The 22,810-nt window shown below is 38.8% G+C and overlaps 3 protein-coding genes across 7 annotated transcripts in view; 2 read left to right on the top strand and 1 right to left on the bottom strand.

Annotated features, from left to right (window-relative positions):
* Positions 1-22,810, top strand: part of LOC309866087 (acylphosphatase-1) — a 372,899-nt gene that overhangs the window by 306,380 nt on the left and 43,709 nt on the right. The gene's annotated exons all lie outside the window — the stretch shown is intronic.
* FCF1 (FCF1 rRNA-processing protein) lies at positions 500-16,168 on the bottom strand. 3 transcript variants are annotated; one of them, XM_082733536.1, is made up of 9 exons: positions 16,072-16,131; positions 15,868-15,953; positions 15,693-15,760; positions 14,102-14,173; positions 13,357-13,505; positions 7,717-7,789; positions 2,792-2,879; positions 1,528-1,622; positions 500-771 (listed from the first exon to the last, which is right to left on the bottom strand). In XM_082733536.1, exons 2-9 carry the CDS (start codon positions 15,868-15,870, stop codon positions 723-725), a joined length of 597 nt encoding a protein of 198 aa, XP_082589662.1. In that variant the 5' UTR covers positions 15,871-15,953; positions 16,072-16,131; the 3' UTR covers positions 500-722. The 3 variants fall into 3 exon arrangements, with proteins under 3 accessions (XP_082589662.1, XP_082589661.1, XP_082589660.1); XM_082733535.1 differs by lacking the exon at positions 15,868-15,953 and having other exon boundaries at positions 16,072-16,168; XM_082733534.1 differs by lacking the exon at positions 16,072-16,131 and having other exon boundaries at positions 15,868-16,065.
* AREL1 (apoptosis resistant E3 ubiquitin protein ligase 1) overlaps positions 16,139-22,810 on the top strand; it is a 45,584-nt gene continuing 38,912 nt past the window's right edge. The window contains exon 1 of one of the 3 annotated variants that reach the window (XM_082733396.1): positions 16,139-16,326. The gene's annotated coding sequence lies outside the window, so the exon portion shown is untranslated. The remainder of the gene's footprint in view (positions 16,327-22,810) is intronic. The other 2 variants (XM_082733400.1, XM_082733401.1) reach the window with 2 other exon arrangements.

Below are 22,810 nucleotides of genomic sequence, written 5' to 3'. Positions count from 1 at the left end.
ACCCTTTACCATGTCATATAAGGTCCCCTCCCAGTTACCTCCCTCCCCTGGAGTCTCAGATGCAGGATCGATCTCTTTTCCCCATGTTCTAGTTAGAAAAACCGTATGATAGTGTCTGCACAGGCCAAGCAATCATTCCATGGAACATCCAAGTCTCCGTACTTTTGTTCATATGTTTCTTATGTCTCATTTCTTTGTTCATATGCTGGGTGAGCACTTATTCACTTTTAAAGATTAACTCAAATATAACTACCTCTAGCTTTACCTCCCTCCCCATTCCAACCAAGTAGAAAGAAATCATTCTTTTCTCATATACGAGTCTATCCGCTCATACCTTTAACTTGGTGCCATTATATAACTATATTTATTCACATACATGTTTCTCTTTCCTCTTTTATAATACGAAAGTTTTCAGGGAAGGACCATATCTTATTAAGTACCAAAGATAACCATAATAAATATATGTTGAGTAAATCGATATAAAACAACCACCACCAAATTATATGAGCAATCATCTGATTTATAAGAAAATGCAACAATATTTAAAATGATACAAAAATATCAATTTCAAAACAATACCAAAAAGTGAGTGTATTTAATTATACTAAGCTCATAACAGGAAAAGGGTAAGAAGAATAATTCATGCTATAGCATGTTGCTAATATGAACCAGCAACAGAAAGAGTTGGTAAAGGAAGGCAGAGGAACTCTAACTTTTAAGAATTAGAACCGAGGGGCTCCATAATCATCTGGCATCCGCTCAATGTTGTACCTAATCAGGACAAAAAATTAACACTGGTAAGAAAGATGGGTCCAGAACCCACCTAAAAACCCATCCTTTACTGACTGCAACACTTTCACCTCCCCACTGTGAATCCTTTCTGTCAGTGGGAACATTTTAAAGGGATAACGTAATGAGTGATTTTTAGCAAAAAGCTGACTTCATTATATTATCTTTATTCTTCAAAATCGAAAGTTAACAAGTAAAGGAGCCAGGCGCTAAGTCCAGGTAAGCCCAGCTCCTCCCAGCCCATATTCTTCCCACAATACTGTGTTCTTCCCAGGTTGAAAAATGAGACAGTAAGAGACTGAGCACTAACATGGAAACATCCAAGCAAGATAAAGACCAGTTTTTATTTTTTAATAAGCTTTTAATTTCCCAGATGAGGTGCTGATCACATATACTAGACTTTCAAAAAAAAAAAAAAAAAAGGTATTTCTGGCCAAAAAGATTAGTGTAACTCAAATTACTGCTTTGTATTTAAAGCTACACATCTCTATTTCTTCTGGTAATCTTATTGTAGCAATAGGAATGTCTGCCTCATCCCCAAATCCTAGTTTTATCTTTTGCCCTTGTTCTTATTACTTTGTCTCACTTTTTCAAATGTAACTATGTATGCATTTGATACAACAATTGCTTTCAGATCTTCCTATAACCTGACCTCATTTTTAATTGATATCAGCTATCTATTAAATTGATATCAGCTGTCTATACTTTTAATCGCTTCCCCCAAGCGACAGTTCTCACCTATGGTTAGAAATGTACATGATGGGAACTCCAGGAATCTTCCGGATCCTTCGTTTAAGGTCTCGGTCAACTGTGGCCACAATGTAACACTTGTGCTGTAAAAGACGCCAATGAGTGTTCACACATTGAGTCTACTTGACACTGAATAATGGTATACTGGCTAATCTAGAGAATTACTCATTTTCACAGTAAATAGCAAAGGAAAGGTTACAACAATTTGTTCAGTACCTACTATGATCAAGGAGCTCATATTTACAAAACATTTAACAAGTTGCCCAGGGGAAATGTAGTTCTAAGACTCTTGAGGGGGAGAAGGTAGAGAAACTATTTAAAGCAGCAAATTGTTTTTTGTCTCATAAGTGGAAAGTACTTTCATATTTAGGGCAGGCAATTTCTTGATTTGGAGTAATACCCCAAAAGACTCAATGCAAAGGCTGAGTAAATGTCTTAGATCAGAGGGCCCAGCTTTTGCCTTTCCTGCAATCTCTGAGCTTGGGCCTACTCTGAGACCTCCTAGTGGTGGAGGTAGGCCACTTCCTCAGCCAGGACATCATCAGAATGGAACTCTAGGACAAGTCTGAGCCTAGCAGTTGTGAAAGCATTTAGCTGCCAGCTGTATTAGATTTTACTTCCATCATACCCCAATCTCCCAATCAATTCTGAAAAGAGTTGTAGCCTGGTGACAGCTGTGCTGTGGGAAGTTAAGGTAAATGCTGTCTCCACCCATGGGATGGGGTGGCTAAAGGGATGGCAGTGTGGTCACCAGGTGAAGACGGTTATCCCCAGGGGAGGAGGGTCTAGGAAGGGCAACCAATAGCAGAAGTTCTTGTCCTGCTTGACAAGGAGGCCAGAGAAGAAGAATCAAAAACCTAGTTACTCCAGGGTACTTGTAAGACAGCATCCTGGGACACTCAGATGTAACTGAGAAACACTCTTGCTTAGGCATGGTGGAAAGAAACAAAATTCCTGCATGGGGAATAACAGAAATGGATGATTTCTGACTCAGGAAGGTGAAACCTGATATTATATGTACACTCACTCAAAGTATTTTATAGGGATGAGTTGTGGAATAAAGAATCAGTAAGGGCCCCAAATCACATACAAATAAATGCAGGTGCTGAGACTTGAAACCTGTGTCTCCTCCCCAAGCCTGTGATTTTCCCATTACAGTTACAGTATACATTTCCAATCCACTTCCTCAAGTTAGTGAGGACACCTACGCTTCCTGTGAAGCACAAAGTGAACATTTAAAAACTGGTGATACCTGAGTTACTCTCTGCACTAAGCAGTCATCTGCATAGGTTCCTTTGTGTGTGCATGGTAATCGTTCAAATCTTGGATCCTTGGCAATCCTAAAGGGTTACAAAAGTGGATTAACAATGACAGCCAACCAGGTAACTTTCTGACTCTTGATCTGTAAAATAAGAGTGACTTGGTTTATGTGGGGACTCTAAGACACCCCTTGCCTCCCGCACCCTATCTTCTGATTGGAAAGACAACTGAGGGAGAGGCTGCTGTGCCTTAGGTCACGTAATCTTCAGAGAACTCTGAATTAATTATGTTTTCATTTTACAAATGAGGAAGCAGATGCAGAGAGATTAATTAATTTGTTCAACGTACACAGGTGGAAAAAGCTGGGATTCAAAACCAAATAATTCTAACCTAGCCATTTCACTTTCAGAAGCTGTCTTACACAAATCTGCAAGAGTATAGGCACAAGGACCCACTACAGAATACTTTATAATAGTGGAAAACTGCAGATCATCTGATTATCCATCAGCAACATAAAAAAAGTTAAATACATTCTGATGCCCCATCCTGTTTAAGAAAAATGAGGTAGGGCTGTCTGTACCAACACAGAAGGCTTGTTGAATAAACTCAAAAAAATTCAAACCGTTGCATAAAGAAAGTCATTGAACAATATACATCTATGATTCAATTAAGAAAATACAAATTTCTGGGGCTCCTGGGTGGCTCAGTGGGTTGAGCCTCTGCCTTTGGCTCAGGTCATGACTTCAGGATCCTGGGATGGAGCCCCGCATCACACTGGGATGTCTGCTCAGCAGGGAGACTGCTCCCCCCCACCCCCGGCCGCGACCCCCTCCCCTCTCTGCCTACTTGTGATCGCTCTGTCAAATTTTTTTAAAAAAAGAAAATACTAATTTCTTTCCTTGTCTTTATCTACACTTGCATTTGCTTAGAAAAAAGGTCTAAAAAAGAATACACTAACGCTTCTCAGTTGTCACCATTAGGGTGGAAGAATGGACAAAGTGTGAATATGCAGGGGGACTTTAACTTTTTATCATATGTACATGTTAAACAAATCAAACATGTTATTTTCATGCAATTTTGAAAAAATAAAAACCCCAAGTCTGTGATTCCCAGAACCATGTTCTTCCTACTATGTAATGATGAGTCACAAACTGAATAAAACTACAAGGCAGCACATAGGTACCAAGTGCAAGAAAAATGCTCCACATTGCAGTAGTTCAGAGCTAAGTCACCGTGAATTTGGTACACTTAAAAAAAAAATTACATGGATGTTAAATAAAATAAAGATGGAAGAATATTCCATGGGCAGGCACATTCGAAACAGGGCACCAACCATCTATAAATTGGGTCATTGGTGTTCAGGGAAGAGCAAGCACCTCTTCCTGGTCGGGAGAGAGTGTCTGTGCAGAGGAGAGTGAAACAGGGCTGGGAAGACAAAACCTTCTGCAATGATATTGCCAAACTGCTCTCCAAAGTGACTGTCCACTTTACATCCGTATCTGTCAAATATGAGAATTCCCACTGGTCCCCAGTCTCAACTATCCATGGCATTGTTAAGTAGACTTTTCAATTCTTGCCAATCGGCTGCATATGAAATGATATCTCCTTGTGAATTTAAGGATTTTGTCTTTTTCTCATAGATTTGTAGTTTTTTATATATTTTGAAACTAAGCACTTTGTTGATTATATGCATTACTAGTATCTTCTCATTATCTGTGACTTAACTGTTTTGCTTTGTTTGTGCTACCTTTTGTTATAAAGTAGTATTCAACTTCTCTCTTTTTTTTAAATTTTTAATTAATTTTTTATTTTTTATAAACATATATTTTTATCCCCTGGGGTACAGGTCTGTGAATCACCAGGTTAACTTCTCTTTTTTTTTAAGATTTTATTTATTTATTTGACGGAGAGTGTGAGAGACCACAAGCAGAGGGAGGGGCAGAGAGAGAGGGAGAAGCAGCCTCCCTGCAAATAAGCAGAGAGCCCGAGGCAGGGCTCGATTCCAGGACCCTAAGACCTGAGCCCAAGGCAGACGCTTAACAGACTGAGCCACCCAGGTGCCCCAGTATTCAACAGCAATATAATCAGATCAGTTAGTTTTCTATTATGGCTTGGACTCCTTCAGAAAGCCCTGCCCACTCCAAAATCATGAAAATATTCTCTGTATTTTCTATAAAAGTCTAGATACTTAATCTACCTGGAAATGATTTTTGTGAAAGAGGGAAATCCAATTTTGTTTCTTTCCATAGTGACTATATATATATATATACATATATATATATATAATATATATATATTATATATATATTTAAAGATTTTATTTATTTGACAGAGAGAGAGATCACAAGTAGGCAGAGAGGCAGGCAGACAGAGAGGGAGAAGCAGGTTCCCTGCTGAGCAGAGAGCCCGATGCAGGGCTCAATCCCAGGTCCCCGAGACCATGACATAAGCTGAAGGCAGAGGCCTAACCCACTGAGCCACCCAGGTGCCCCTATATATATATATACTTTTTTTCCATTTTATTTTATTTTATTTTATCTCTTTTCAGTGTTCCAGCATTCACTGTTTATGTACCACGCTCAGTGCTCCATGCAATATGTGCCCTCCACAATATCCACACCAGGCTCACCCAACCCCCCACCCCTCTCCATTCCAAAAGATAATATTTTAATAATTTATCACTTTCCCTTTCAGCTAAACAGTGCTACCATTCTTATATACTGGGTTTCCATTTTTATTTTTTTCCATTTTTCTTTGCCTTAAAAAAAAAACTAGCTTTATTACATATAAATGAAATATAATAAAATTCACTAACACATGCAAAATTTGATGCGTTTTGACAAATTCAGATATCCCTGTCACTTATCTCTACAATTGAGATATAAAACATCTCTGTCACTACAAAAGGTTCCCTGTGTCCCTTTGCAGTTAATCCACTTTTCCCACGCTCAGCTTCAGCTAACTACAGTATTCTATTAGCACAGTTTTGTCTTTTCTGGAATTTCATGTAAACGGAATCACACTTCTAGAAGGTTGGAAATGTTCTATTTCATGACTATGAGGGTGGTTCCATAACTGTACACATTTGCCCAACCCATCAAATTATATCATTAAACTTGGTGAATTTTATAGCATATAATGTACACCTTTAAAAGGTGACACACACAGAGACGCACAAATTCACTGGTACATCTTGGACCTTGATTGAATGTTTTATCCATGCATGATTTTGTAATATTATTCACTGATCATTTGGAAAATGCCAACTCATTGAATTATACAAATCTTCCAAAGTATTAACACATTTCATTACAAAATTACCAAAAAAAAAAAAAAAATCATACTCAGTATCTTCACTGTCTCAACAGAAAGGTCTTTTAGTATTGGGAATGTGATAAGCTTGTGATTTTTCAAAACTCTAATTTTCACTTCAAAACTTGAATTTTATCATTGGCAGCTAATACAGTGAAGATTTTCCCTGAAGTAACAGATGCACTGCATTAATTTTTGAGAAACTATCTATCTGCAAATTTAGTCTGAAAAATCAGTGTTTGTCAGTTACTCTTCGCATAAAAATGACATTCCATGAAAAAGCAGCTGGTCTGGCTCACAACTCAAACAAGCACACAAATGCTTTTCACTGAGGCAACCTTCACTCTTGGGATGTGGCAGAAGTGTTTTAGGTGTATTTTACACTTCATCACAAGGAAAACCGATGTCTACTCTAAGGTTGAGATTTAACAAAGTCAACAAATTTTACTACTTCATCAAGGATATTCTTAAGGGACTCTGAGATTTTTTTGTTGTTTTTGCTTTAAATATTTTATTTTTTTAAGTAATCTCTGAACCCAATTTACGGCTCAAATTTATAATCCCGAGATCAAAAGTTGTATGCTCTACCCACTGAGCCAGCCAGGCACCCCTGTGTTGTTTTTGTTGTTTTTAACTGCTAGTGAGGGGCAGTGAAGAATACAAAGTCTACCAGCATTATTTGGGTCCACTATCTTGACTGGTACTAAGGCACCAGTACTTCTGCACTCAGTACAAATGTCAGCACAGTGAAGAGACAACGTCTTCATATTATTATGAAAATAGTTTTGTTAGGCTCCCTGCGCAGAGGTGTCTGGGACTTCTAGGGGTCCATGGACCATACTTTGGGAACCCCTAGTTTTAATTCAAGTGAACTTTCTAGAATAAGCTCAAAACTCAAAATGTGACTCCTTTAAGTATAAGATTCTAAAAGATATCTAGATAGCTAATAAAAAGACAATTTCTAATTGAAAATCCAGAGGAACTTAAAAGGAGGCCTACAAGACCAATAGGACTAACTTCATTCAAAAAACTGCAGCTTAGGGACGCCTAGGTGGCTCAATCAGTTAAGTGTCTGACTTCGGCTCAGGTCCTGATTTGGGGCTCCTGGGATAGACCCCCGCAGCGTGACCAGCTTCCTGCTCAAGGGGGAGCCTGTTTCTCTCTCTTCCTCTGCCCACGGCACCCCTGCACCCCAGCTCATACTCTTTCTCTCTCTCAAATAAAATCTTTAAATTCTTTAACCTTCAAATGTTTGCTTTCTTTCTTTTTAAAAAATATTTTATTTATTTATTTGACACAGAGAGTGAGTGAGAGAGGGAATACAAGCTGGGGGAGTGGGAGAGAGAGAAGCAGGCCTCCCACCGAGCAGGGAGTCTGATGTGGCTCGATCCCAGGACCCTGGTATCATGACCTGAGCTGAAGGCAGATGCTTATCGACTGAGGCACCTAGGCGCCCCAAATGTTTGCTTTCTTGATCATGAATAGTTAACTAGTTTTGTATGGTTTTTATTTGAAGTAATTATCCAAGAAATCTTCAGACAGCAAACAGATGAAGGAGGATCACAAGAATCTTGTGTACACCAATCTAGACCAGCTCCTTCCTACCTTAGAGCCACTCGATACTTCTGCCCCAGTTTCTCAATTTCAGCCATTACACAGTCAGTTATACAAGGGATACCTGCCAGGAAAAAAATACATATTGATAACAGAACCTGTAAAGAAACTGGTTTTACTCTCTCTGAATTATATCCCATTCAGAGTCTTTAAAAGACCCATGAGGCTTCTGGAATGACAGCAGAATAACACACTGAAATGAACAGTAAGAACAAGAGGTGAATAAAATCCCTATTGATGAGGAAAGTAGAGAACTGAACCATCCCAGTTCCACACTACAGATTCATAAAGTGTCATGAATGTGCCTGGGGGAAAAAATTAAGCTCGATCCCTGTCATCCTTTCTACATTAAAATAAATTCTAGATGGAAAAATATTTAAATATGAGCCCAAAGAAACCAAACAATTATTCAGAAAATGTAAATTCAATTCCATAAAAATAGAAAACTTCTGTTTGACAGCGATGGAAGTCATATTAAAATAAAAATAAACTAGGAAAAGTACTTCTACACCTTCATCAAAGGGCAAATTTCTTTCATATACAAAGAACTTGTTACGTTATGTGCTTGTTATGTTATGTGCTATTTGCCAGCCACTGGGCCAAGCACTTTAGGAGGATATCTCACTTCTTATTCCGAATAATTCCTATCAGGTAGCGTTGTTATTATTATCATCCCCATTTTACAGATCAGGAACCTAAGGCACAAAGAAGTTAAGTAAAAGCAAAGGGTGAAGCCAAGACTTGAATAGAGACTGTCAGGCTATAGACTGGATTCTTTTTTTTCTTAAGAGCAATACTTAATCCTAGCACATCGCTAGTTACCTCTTTCTCCCTATGTGTTGAGATTTATTTTTTTAATTTTAATTTTCTTAACATATAATGAACTATTTGCCCCAGGGGTCCAGGTCTGTGAATCATCAGTCTTACACAATTCATAGCACTCACCATAGCACTTACCCTCCCCAATGTCCATCACCCAGCCGCCCCATCCTTCCCATCCCCCCTCCCCTCCAGCAACCCTCAGTTTGTTTATAGACTGGATTTTGTTTATAGTTTGTTTATAGCATGGTTAACACCATGCTACATTTCAGTTAATATTCAGGGCATAGAGGAAGACATACAATGGTCAACAAACATAAGGGTGCTCAATCTCACTCCTAAAGAGCTATAAACTGAAACAAGATTTCATTTTCTACCAATTAGAGTGGCAAAGATTAAACAAGGAAAATACCCAATATTGAGGAAACAGGTATTCTCACTCTAAGTTAGTAAGTATAAAAATATGTATTACTATTTTAGGGCAATTTTGCAATATGTTAAAGTAAGAAAATATATGAACCCCTTGAAATTGCAATACAGTTTCCTAGAAATGTATCCTACAGAACTACTCCACCCTAACAGAGACATAATTACACTGATATCCACTACAGCCTTATTTATAGTAAGGTTAAAAACTGCAAGTAATCCAAGTATCAAATAGAATATTAATTTTTAAAAATTATATAAGTACTATGAAAACTTAAAAAAAAGAATAAAATCCACTACATATACTGACACAGCAAAATGTTCAAGATATATTTTGTTCAAGGGGCACCTGGCTGGTTCAGTTGGTTGAGTGTCTGCCTTCCACTCAGGTCATGATCCCAAGGTCCTGGGTCAAGCCCTGCACTGGGTTGGGGGCGGTCCCTGTTCAGCAGGAGCCTGCCTCTCCCTATTCCTCTGCCTTCTCCCCACCACTTGAGCGTGCGCATGCTCTCTCTCTAATAAATAAATACCCCTTAAAAAATTTGTTATTTGCTCAATGTAAAAGTAAGAAAAAAATGGTTGAGTTATCTAGCCATATAATGGAATGTTATTTGGTACTCTAAAGAAATGATGTATTGATACAGGCTTTAACATTTAGTCTTGAAAGCATGCTAAATGTAAGAGGACAAAATATTTTATGATCTCATTTTAATGAAATGTCCAAAATAGGTAAATCTATAGAGACATATGGCAAGTTAGTGGTTGTCTAGGGAGGGAAAGAGGAAAGGCTTGGGGATGATGGTTAGAGGGTTCAGAGTTTCTTTCTGGGTAGTAAAATATTCTTTTTTTTTTTTTTTTTTTTTTTTTTTTAAGATTTTATTTATTTATTTGACAGAGAGAAATCACAAGTAGGCAGAGAGGCAGGCAGAGAGAGAGAGAAGGGGAAGCAGGATCTCCGCTGAGCAGAGAGCCCGATGCGGGACTCGATCCCAGGACTCTGAGATCATGACCTGAGCCGAAGGCAGCGGCTTAACCCACTGAGCCACCCAGGCGCCCTGGGTAGTAAAATATTCTAAAATGGATTTTGAATACGCTAAAAGCCATGGAATCAATACACTTTAAATGGTATGTGAATTTATGTCTCCAAGTTGCTTAAAAAGGCACAAAGACAAATTGTAATAATCTAGGATCCATTTTCATTAATAAAATAAACAAAATTAACTTATAATTCACAGAGATTTTATATTACGTTTTAGAGGGATATCTAGATGGCTCAGTTGGTAAAGCATCTGACCATTGATTTCAGCTCAGGCCTTGATCTAAGGGCCATGAGCTCAGGTCCCACACTGGGCTCCACACTGGGTGTGGAGCCTATTAAGGAGAAAACAAAACAAAACAAAACAAAACAAAACAAGCCTAAAAAGTAAAAATAAAAACTGTCCCTCCCTGAGGAAAGGCGTTATAGGGGGCTTTAATGTTTTTATGCTAGATTTTTTTCCACAAGTACGAAATATTTTTGAATGTGGACAAAGTTAAATTCTAAACTAAAGTACAATATCCAGAAGAAGAAACAGTTGTAAAATGGAGGTACGAAATCAGTAAGATCAAACAGTCATGGAGTCAGAGGGCAATATGCAACTTAAGAGGGTCAATTTCAGAACCACATAGCAGTAAACCAACCAAGGGCTTGCATGTGGAGCAGGAAGGTAGGCCCAGGAAGAGGACTATCAAGGAAGGGAAGGTAGCAGGGAAGAACCCTCATGGGTAGAAAAGAAAGATGATAGAAAGCTAACTATCCTCCCTTGTTGGAATATCAGGGAGGAATGGGACCAGGAGCTGTGAAAAGGCCAAAGGGGCATCTTCAAAGGAAGAGGAAGATAAAGGTCTTCCTTCAGGTATAAAGACAAGTGGGGAAAAAATTATATAGCTACAGCTTAAAAACAGTCAAGGAATATCCTAGGTAACTGAATTTGTACCGTATTTGAATATTTCTTCAACCTTTCCTTTGAGGTATTATGTTATATAGAAGACTGCAGAAAGTGGTATTTTCCTTAAAAAGTTTTTATTTTATTATTACTGTTATTTTTTTTTAGAGAGGCAGAGACGGGTGGAGAGGCAGAGGAAGAGGGTGAATCTTAAGCAGGTTCCAAGTCCAGCACAGAGCCCCATACTGGGTTCGATCCCACAACCCTGAGATCATGATCTAACCCAAAATCAAGAGTCGGATGCTGAACTGACTGAGCCATCAGTCAGTTTGAGGTATCCCAATAAGTTTGTTTCTAAAAAAGGCACAGTGAGAGCATTCAGCTGTACACATTATAGCTATATTCCCAAGGTATCCATATCCAGAGAAAGCACTCCTCTCAGATGAGAGCTTTCCTAAATGGTCACCATTTAGATAACAGTGATGGACCTATAGAGTCAAGGAAACAATTTGCCTTCAAAGGGCCATGTCTGAACCTCCATCCATTTCATTTATAAGTAGGTCACGGCATTTCTAGATAAGCAGCTAGCACACTTTATTTATAGTCATAAAAAACACCATGGGAATACTAAAGTTTACCACATGTACTGTCTTCCCTCATCCAAGGCCACTCTAGTCCACTCTCACTGGAAGGTAGGGTCCCCATTTCAGGTTATTTTTAATTTTTTTTAATTAATTAATTTTTAAAAATATCTTTTCAGCGTAACAGTATTGTTTTTGCACCTCACCCAATGCTCCATGCAATACGTGCCCTCCTTAATACCCACCACCTGGCTCCCCAACCTCCCCCCCCCACCCCTTCAAAACCCTCAGGTTGTTTTTCTTTATTATTCCAATAAACTTAAACCAATTAAAGTATTACACATCCACAGCTTAAAAAGAAATATGGCAAAGTCTGTGTGAAAAAAATCCTTTCCCACCCCACCAATTCAGATCCTCAGAGACCACTATTTTACTTCATTAGCTGTTTTTCTCATTTAGTGGTTACCTTCATATCTTGATATAGTACATTTATGCACTTTTGTATTTATTAATTTTACGGCATTTAAAGAACCTAGATCTCTTACTCATCACATTTCTTACCACATCTTCCCAACTTGTTATTTTCAATCAATCAATAAACAACATTTACGTTACTATCACTCTATAAATGTTCATTATATAGCATCCTTTAAAAATTAAAGCACAGGGCGCCTGGGTGGCTCAGTGGTTAAGCCACTGCCTTCGGCTCAGGTCATGATCTCAGGGTCCTGGGATCGAGTCCCGCATCGGGCTCTCTGCTCAGCAGGGAGCCTGCTTCCTCCCCTCTCTCTCTCTCTCTGCCTGCCTCTCTGCCTACTTGTGATTTCTCCCTGTCAAATAAATAAATAAAATCTTAAAAAAAAAAAAAAATTAAAGCACATGCAAATTTTTTCCTTCAATTTATTCTTTTTTTTTTTTCTTTTAAAGATTTTATTCATTTATTTGACAGAGAGAAATCACAAGTAGGCAGAGAGGCAGGCAGAGAGAGAGAGGAGGAGGAAGGAGGAAGTAGGCTCCCTGCTGAGCAGAGAGCCCGATGCGGGACTCGATCCCAGGACCCTGAGATCATGACCTGAGCGGAAGGCAGCGGCTTAACCACTGAGCCACCCAGGCGCCCCACCTTCAATTTATTCTTTATGGCAAAGTATAAGTCTAGTTTTCATTTGTACCTTTAAAAAAAGGTAAAAAAATACAAATGTAAATATATTAAAAAATATAAATGTAAATCCCTCACAAAATGCAAGAACAGATCTCACTATGAGGAAGTGATTTCCTTGTACATGGCCTAGATTTTCTTCTTTTTCTTACTCATGGTAGTGAAGGAAGATTAGTTGAGGGAGGGGACACCCAAACACAAGGGAAAGCTACTAATGGTAAACTCACATCTAGGTACAAATAACCTACTTCTGGTCCTTTGTGGTACAAATAAATACCATACTGAATAAACTTAGGAGTCATGAAACAGCATCACTTCTAGTTCTGTGACCACAAATGGCAAAATATCTTATTTAGCTTTTCCACAAAGGAGCAGAATGGAGAATGTTTCCTCCTTGATGTAAAAGAATTCTGAAAAACTAATAAATTTTCATTTACCCAGAATTTTAAAATCCGAAATTCTAAAACAAAAAATTCCCATTCCATGTTCCAAATTGATGTCCGTAACATCAAAGCAGTCTAAGTATGTTCTGATTGTGACGTTTAATTATTTCCAGTCAAGTTTGCATTATATTTCAACTCACTGTAAATGGTCATTGCTACAGTGAGCAAATTAAATGACCAGAAATCCAAATAACTAAGACCCCACTCCCCTCTTTTCATGTATTTGGATAATTATAATTATTCTTTATAAATGATATGAAATGTAAAATTATGATACTCACACTTGGCATAAAGACAGTCCATCATTGACTGTACTAAGTCAAGTTTGGCTTTAATGGAAAAGTTGATAAAGTTGGTATCAACCAGGATGTGGTAAGGTGGGCCCAGCTGTGTGTTATATTGGAAGAATAAGCAGGAAGGATGTTGGGGGCTGAAGGAAGAAGACACAAAACACAAAGTAATGTCTACATTGATACTTTGATATCAGCAATACAAATGGAGTCTCTGCTTTAAACTGTTTGCTATAAATTAAGCTCCTTTTCCTTATTGATTGGAAATAAATTCTAATAAATCCTGTGACGATATATAAATTACCAATTTAGGGCAAAATGAGATAACAAAGAAAATATGATGATGTTTCATAAAATTAAGTGTATTTTTTAAAGAAGAATGACCTTGAAATTTTGTCCTTACTACTTTTGATGATACATTCTTTCATCAATGCTGGTGTGTTAAACAATGATAATATTTCTTTTGAAAGATCATGGCAAAGGGAAAAAAATTAGTAATTCTAGATCTAATCCCCAAGATTTTAGGGGAAATTTCACTGCTCCATTAAATCCAAAAACTTCCAACTACTAGAATGGATACACGTTCACCAATATCACTTTCATTTGCATAGTTGTGCCAGACTTTCAGATGGCTTACAGAACAGCTCAGGGAAAGCCTGGGTTTCTAAGATTTCTATGGTTCTAAAATGTCAGGTTTCTAGGTTTAAAGGAAAACTTAAAATTTTTGATTACTCACACTTCTCTTTCCTTGAGTGCACTGGGATCTTTCTTTTCTTTTTTTTTAGGTTTTAATCTATCCTTTTCTTTACTAGGAAAAAAGAAAGTAAATTAAATGCAAGAGAGAAGGAAAAACTCATTGTAGTTATAATCTCATTCAACATTTAAAGTTTCTTTCTGTCTTTCTTCTTCTTCTTCTTTTTTGCTTACAAAGGAAATCCTATTTTGTCATTTCTTCATGTTAATACCTACACCTACTTTCTAAGCATACATAATTGTGTGGAACTGTGTGGGAAGTAGGCTGAAAGTAACTAATCAGTTAAACATATGAAATTTAAAAATCTCTAGCCAATAACCCATAAAACTTGTTAAAGGGGGGACACCAGGGCTGCTCAGTCAGTTGAGCTTCTGTCTTCCGCTCAGGTCATGGTCTCAGGGTCCTGGGATCAAGTCCCACATCGAGGGCTCCCTGCTTAGGTGGGAGCCTGCTTCTCCCACTGCATGACACTCCCCTGCTTGTGCTCTGTCTCTCTCTGACAAATAAATAAATAAAATCTAAAAAAATTGTTAATGGGTAAATAAATGTTAGTTATACTATCATTTCTTTGTCAGAAGCTCTTCATATCAAGGATCAAAATCCATTTCAATGCAGTGGAGAAACAGGCTAACATTTATCTTCTGAAGACTCCAGTGTTCCAATAGTAGGGAGCAAAAAGGTTCCCCTATATGTCTCATAAAAGACAAAAACGTAAAAACACGTACACAAAATTTAACACTTCACTGGAAATAAAACATTATCAAAGAGGCAAATTCCCTAAAAATTACCTAACACATACATACTAAAGGCTGAGAATACAATTTAGGAACTGAAGAGCATTTCTTTGTTCTAAGGTTATTAAACAAAATGAAGACCAGTCTTTCTCTTCTCTCTTTCCTTTCCTTCCTTTCTAAAGTAAGCTCTAGGCTCAAGGTGGGGCTTGCACTCACCACCCTAGATCAACAGTCCTGTGATCTACTGAGTCAGCCAGGTGCCCCAAGACCACTTCTTATTTCATAACTTTGTCTATTCTTCACTGAAGCAAGGAAGCTTACAATAGGGAGTATCATTTCACTCTCCCACAGTGGTTTGGATTCTTGTAAGATTTATAAAATAGAGACATCTAGGTGTTTTCCCATTCTTTCTTTTAGAAATATTTAAGTGACAGATGCTGGGAACACAAGGCAAACATGGTCTCTGACCTCACCGTTTTTCAACAGTCTTAACAAATTTTTTCCCCACTGGGGATTATAAGAAAGGTAATGGCAAGAACACAAAGATATTCCAACCTACCAACTTCAAGGGAGCTTAAATGTGATATGATAGATAAAATACATAAAAACGGTGGAAGAGAGCGAACACTTCAGAAATGTTCAATTCCCACCCCCTTCCCCAGTGTAATCGCTCAGCATCTAAGTGGCTGTTACACACTTGCCTACTATCCTATGCTATACAAAACCAAGAAACAAAAACTTTAAACGTAAACGTAAACACAAAATAAAGACAAAACTCTTACTACTTCTGTCCTCCTAACTCTTTTATCTTCGGGAATAGATTTATTCCAGATACTCACAGCCTCTGATCTCGGAGACTAAGCATTCGCTTCATAGTCGCATACTTCCTTGCTTTCTTTTGCTTCCCCTTGAAACAGAAATTTTAAAGTTAAAAGAATTAGAAATACATAGTATCTTCTTGAGTTCTTTCTCTTGTTTTGTCCATTCCCTTCCCTTCTTCCCTCAGATACCCACCATCTCTTATTCTCTGTGCCCCAATCTGGTCCTCCGCTCCCCACTCGCTACAGCATAGCAGGCACCTTTAGGAGCCAGTTTAAGAACTACAATCAGAATGAAAATAATTAAGAGCAATACAGAGGAAATTTGGCTAACGGCTGACTGGCTCGACCTCTTCCAAAACGTGGTCTAACAAAATAACTTCACCAACCCTCCCCTCACCATGTTCACGTCGTACTCTTGTTTCTTCCGGAATCACCATCGCGCGACACTTTTGCGTCATCCAAATGCTGCTTCCTGCAAAGCCTAGCCCGGAAGCGGAAGCCGCTTTGGAAAACGGAAAAGCTTGGAGCCGGTTCCCAGCCGGAGCCGAGATCCGTGCAGGGGTCTCTGCGGGGAGGATCTTGGGCCAGTCTTGCTGCGGTGCTGCAGCTGCCGCCCCCGACAGCAGAGCTGGGACTCTACCGCGCTGCTCGGGTAACGTTTCTCTCCTTTCCCACTGTAGCCCGGGGCACTGCCCCAGGACCTCCCTGCACCAGAGTTCCAGAGAGGCAGGACAGGGATGGGGGAACAGACTTTAGGGTTTTCCACTAGTTTAGGGAAACACATTTTCCTCATCCCTCAGTGCTGGGATTCAGGTCTCTAGGGTGCAGGTGGGAGGTTCTATTACCTACTCGGTTCTCCTAGCTGACATGGTGCTTCGTGCAGCTAGGTGGATGAGTCTCACGATTTTCTCAAGTAAAAACTATGGTTTCATCTCGGTGCAGAGAGGGATGAATCATCGTTTGAGGGCCTTCTTTAGACCATCTCTAGGAAATTGGGACATAACCTTTACATATGTTATTAGTTACCAAGCCAGGAAAATGGTAGGGGAAATAATTGACATTTATTGGGAAGCCTTGTTGTGTCACCCTTAATGGAAAAGGGACAGTTTTTGAGAATAAGAAGGGAAAGAGAATTTCCATTTTTTTGAGTAACTGCTGTGTACTTTGGTGGTTCTTAACCTTTCAGAGATCCAGATATCCCTTGAAGGTTTGTGGACAGCCGGAGACGATTCTTAAAAGGGGGGGGGCACATACAACATTTTTCATACAATTGGTAAGACAAAGAGACTCTGAAGCCCTTCTGTGGACACTTGATGTCTGTGAACGTAACGTTAAGAACCCTTATCTTGTATACTATACATGGCACTTGCATTATCTACTTTGACCTTCACCATAACTTAAGTGCCTGCCTTTTACATACCAGAAGCTGAGGTTTGACTTTGTTCAAGGGTTTGTTCAGGTTTGATTTGATTCCAAGGCCTGTAATCTCTTATTGCACAAAACTATCCTAGTGTTTGAAATCCAAAAATGTTATTAGGTTTAAAAAAAAGAAAAAACTGACCATTTCATAAAACACAGTGCATCGATTAACGTAAACTTTGGAGCCTGACCAATGGAATTAAACTCCTGCTCTTCCTCTTACTAGCTGTATGGCATTGGGTGAATTGATCTATCTGTACTTCAGTTCCTTCATCCATAGAGTGGAGATAATCTTAATAGAACCTGTCTTATAGGAAGGTTATCAGGAGTAAATGAATAAGAATGTGAACTCCCTAGAACAGAGCCCACCACAGATAAAACGCTATTGAAGTGTTTTCTATTATTATTTATTGTGTGTCTTTCAACATGTGGTAGCATTAGAATTTTATGCCAATTGTATTTTAATATAGTTGCTCTATTTTGGAACTTGAATGTGTTAATAGCTCCAAGAACCTTATGAGGTTTACAGTTCTTGAAAAGCTCAATTACAGGGTGGTTTCTCATGTTGACTTGTATATAGACACACTTTTCTTCCTTCTTCTTTTTGGCTTGTAGGCATTTTGTAGGCTCTGAGTTTTTTATGTTGAAACAGTTTTATTAGTGAACCATCTACAGATAACGTATGTGCCTTCTGCTTTACCCCATTTGCCGTCACTGGAAGTTCCTAATCTTTCTGAGACAGCTTGTCTGCAAGCTGCATTCATGGCTAGAGCTGAGAGCTACCGCTTTTTGGATGCATTAGCACCTCTCGGTGATTCAGCAATAACCTTTTTAAGTAAATGTGACTAGTTGTTTATTTTAAACATTTGGTTGTTGGCCGGTATTATAGGTAGGGTCAGAGGGAAAATTGCATATAATTTAAATAGTAATTCACATTTAAATTCTGCCATTGACAGAAAGATACTGTCCTGCTAATGTTAGTACCATGAATTTTGGAATCCATGAACAATAGTAAATTAAAAAAAAAAACAATTTAGAATACCTGTTCGGAGAATTATCTTGTTTATTAATACTTGAGAGGGACCTAAATTAGCATAGGAATACCGCAGGGAATGAGAACATACTTAGAAAAATGTTTTCGCCAGATTGTAATTTTATTGCAATCTGACATTCTTATAGTCTAAGATTAAAGTACTGAGATGCTCCATAGCGTGTTTTGATGGTGATGGGAGGGAGGAGATGGCATCGCTTTGTGTTGGGTAGGAGCAGAAAGTAATTGCTTTTGATTACATACTTGTGAGAAAAAGAAATACTTTTAGTCCTTCTCAGCAGTCAAGAGGGTTGTTTTGTATTTTTCTGCAGTCTTGAAGAGAAAGAATTTTTTAAGGCATTCAACCCACAGTTTTGAACACATAATTGGGCTTGGACTTCATTCCATCCACTAATTGGTCTTCCTTACCAATTTAAGTTAATAACACATTTTTTATATAAAATTATGGCTAACGAAAGATTCTTTTGAAACTCTTGTATTTCCATATTAGGAAGTTAAAGGTAGATTGACTTTTGTGGTGATCCAGGGAAGAAAACGAATTCACAGGTACTTTCTTCATTTTCAAGTTACAGTTTTTACACTTCTTTTTATGTCTCATGTGATGAGTTTTTTCCCCAACATTAGTTGGTAGTAATTATTTTTCAGTGAGTTTGACTGCCTCCTAAATATGTAAGATGGTATACAGCATGTTCTGCTCCTAAGTGTTGATACCAAGTGGCTTGTAAGGATACCTCGGAGGTATATTACTGCTGCACATTCGCTCATTCGGAAGGTGTGTATTAAGGGCCCATTTTACCCTAGGCAGTGTGCTTGTTACTCTTTAAGATCTCAGGCCTGTATTGGAGATAGACTTGTGAGCAGATCAATGATGGTAAGGTTGTTCAACAGACGAACGCAAATTGAACTCTTTGATAGGAATTACTCTACCTGTTCATCTCTACAGAAGTGGTCCCGGTTAGAGTACTGTTGTGTAATATATATTTTACGTATATTCCAACATACTATATATCATATTAGACTTAATGAGTTCAACGGATTCTAGTATATCATTTTACTTTTGAAACGACTTTAGTCATTAAATAGCTTAGTCTTAAATTTCAGTTTCTCCTTCTTTGGTTTCTTTTCCTTTGAAGTCTTCATGAATGTTTAGCCTTCACTAATAATATGCTTTTATATAATAATTTTCAAACTGTTGACGTTGCTTAATCTTGTTGTAGTTTGTGTGTATGTCCATGGGTACATGTGTGCACACACACACACACACACATGCTTGACACCATAATAGGGTGTTCTATCACCACGATGTTTTCCTTAGGGACTCTTTTTTTTTTTTTTAAGATTTTATTTATTTATTTGACAGAGAGAAATCACAAGTAGATGGAGAGGCAGGCAGAGAGAGAGAGAGAGAGGGAAGCAGGCTCCCTCCTGAGCAGAGAGCCCAACGCGGGCCTCGATCCCAGGACCCTGAGATCATGACCTGAGCCGAAGGCAGCGGCTTAACCCACTGAGCCACCCAGGCACCCTCCTTAGGGACTCTTGAAGCCTCTTATACAAGTTATGGCTTAATAGAGATGAGTATTCATTTAGTTATCAGAAACCAGACAGTCTTGGTAAAAGTATGTTGCATCATTTAGCCTGTATTGAAGAGTACCATATATATATTTTTTAACTGGGGGAGGGCAGAGATAGAGGGAGAGAGAATTCAAGAAGGCTCCACACCTCACGTGGACACAGGTCTTGATCTTACAACCCTGAGATCATGACCTGAGCTGAAATCAAAAGTCGGACACTTAACCGACTGAGCTACCAAAGCGCCACACCATATGATTTTTTTTTTTTAAAGATTTTATTTATTTATTTGACAGACAGAGATCACAAGTAGGCAGAGAGGCAGGCTGAAAGAGAGAGAGGAAGAAGCAGGCTCCCTGCCCAGCAGAGAGCCCGATGTGGGACTCGATCCCAGGACCCTGGGATCATGACCTGAGCTGAAGGCAGCGGCTTAACCCACTGAGCCACCCAGGCGCCCCACACCATATGATTTTAATATGAATTTTTGTTCAGTATGAATTTCTCTTACCCTGAATAGTTGAAGAATTTGCACTACATTTTTTGGAGCTTCTAGCTGCAGCATCATTTCAGTGCAGTTTGTCTTTTGGTGTTGAGATATGGGTAGTCAGCATCTGTTCCTTGTATTTTCTATTCATTATCCTTTTTGGCCAGAGATCAGGTAAAGGTAATCTAATGATATACAACATACATTTTCTGCAGGGTCCCCTTGCTCTTATCTAGAGATCCAGCTCAGATTATTTTAACCCCTCTTTTGTCCACTTGGAGAGGCTCCACTCCCAAGGATACCCCTGGTGTATGTGGTAAAACTATTAGGAAGAAAAAAACCAAAACCTCCTAGGTATAATCTAGTTTCTCATGTCTTGGTGAAGGCGGGAACTCAGCTGGGCTGTGTAAAGGATTTATAGAAAAGATTGAAAAGGAATGGAAAAAAATGTTTTAACCAAGCATTACCTCGGTTGGGTAGGGATTAGGGAGGCATGATCGGAATCCTAGCGGGGGCAAAGAGAATGTAAAGAGAGGAACAAGTTGTAATTTTTTAAAAATCACATTTTATTTTGGATTTGGAGTAGCTTTAGATTTATAGAAAAGGTAGTACAGAGAGTTTCTGTATATCTTTTACCCAGTTCTTCCCCTAATGTTAACCATTAGGTTAATCGTGGTGTGTGTGTGTGTGTGTGTATGTGTGTATATATGTATATGTATATAACCATGGTATGTTGTCACATCTAATAAGAAATTAACTTTGGTACAATACCATTAGCTGAACTACAACTTTATTTGGGTTTTACAAGTTTTTCCACTAAAAGCCTTTTTCTGTTCTAAGATCCAAACCAGGATACTGCCTTGTATTTAGACCATGTGCAATTTTGATAGATTGGAGTCTCCGATGAACTTTCTCTCTGCTGTGTATAGAGTTCAGTAATCCCCTGTGACCGTTGCTGAAGAGAGGAAGTCATTGACCCTGAGAATAGACAATACTATATAGGTAGTGTTTTGTACCTCCTTAATTCCCCAAACACTGGTAACTCAGTGAGAGAGTCGGCTTTGCTCCCAGGAGGGTGGGCTGAAGTTTCCTGAGATGCTAAGAGCTAATCCTGATTGTGGGCCCCTTCCCGAGATCCACTGACACCATGTGCTCACTTCATAGACTTCTACTACATGGAACTGTCACCCAGTGGTTTACTTGTGTGTCTTCTATGCTAAACTGTATTCTTCTAAGGGGTCAGGATCATCTTACTCATTTTGGCTCCTCAGGGTCCAACATAAGTTGGGCATCTAATAGATTTTTAATACGCATTCAAAGAAAATCATAGACTTTGTTTGGTAACATTGATTATTAGGTCAAAAAAGGTTTTGTTTTAATACTACATAAGTGTTGAGTTTCTCCTTCAAATCGAGTCATCTCAGTTTGCCCTTTCTGTGGCTAATTGAATTTTTCTTTCTGGAATCTTAAACGAACAACTATAAAATACTCATTTAAGATTGCTGTTTTTTTCCCCTGATGTGGATAAATGATTTTATTTAAAAATAATGGTAGAATAGATGACCGTATAGGTAGAAGTTTTGTTAGCTTTTAAGCGCATGTGTGATGATTCCAGTTTCATCCCACTGGGCTGTAGATCTGGCCGTTTGCCTGCCACTTCATGCACAGTTAATGAAATAACACCCTCCTAGACTTATTGAGGGAGACGGCTTGTCAGATTCAGGGAATTTGTTTTAAAATTTTCCTGTTATAGCCAAGATTCGGTGGCCCAGGGTCACCTAAGCATAAAAGCTGCCATGGGGTGGGAACACAGGGGCCTGTCCTAATTCTGTGGATCAGGCACAACAGATTTCGTTTGGTAAATAGAAAGGAAAAAAAAAAAAAAACACGTTAGGAGAGAGTTGTAAAGTGAAGCTGCTGTTTTCTTGACGAAGATGAAACACTGCGACTGGCATAGATGGGCCAGTTTTTAAATTTTGTTTTTCTCCAGACGTCCCAGGAAGTTACAAAATGAGCAATGATTAAGTTGACCCTTGTTTCTCTGTTCTGTGCACACTGGCTTTGAATCGCTTTTCCTCTTTACTCTGAACTGTGCGGAGAATGGCAAAGTCTATTCCAGGGGCCAGATGGACCTGAACTGCACTTTCATATGCACTCTTCATTTCAAGTCTGACAAACTCTGGTTTGTTTTATTATTTTTTTAAAAAAGATTTTATTTTTATTTATTTGTCAGAGAGAGAGAGAGAGAGAGAGAGAGCGCACACAGGCAGGCAGAGTGGCAGGCAGAGGCAGAGGGAGAAGCAGGCTCCCTGCCGAGCAAGGAGTCTGATGTGGGACTCAATCCCAGGACACTGGGATCATGACCTGAACTGAAGGCAGCCGCTTAACTGACTGAGCCACCCAGGCGTCCCTCTTGTTTGTTTTAAAGAGAATGGTGCAACAGAGAGAATCCAGATTGAATTAAGAAATGGAGAATTACTTTTGTCACTGTCCGCTAAACCTTTATAAGCCTAACTTTTCTTTTAACTAGTGAATGATCAGATAATGGTTTCCTGCCTTCTCTTAGGTGAGACTGATCTTATAAAAGCTTCTTCTCAGGGCGCCTGGGTTGGT

The sequence above is a fragment of the Mustela nivalis genome (assembly GCF_964662115.1).
Source record: "Mustela nivalis genome assembly, chromosome: 6".
NCBI lineage: Eukaryota > Metazoa > Chordata > Mammalia > Carnivora > Mustelidae > Mustela > Mustela nivalis.
Note: the sequence above shows the minus strand (reverse complement) of the source record. Positions and strands in the feature narration are given on the sequence as shown.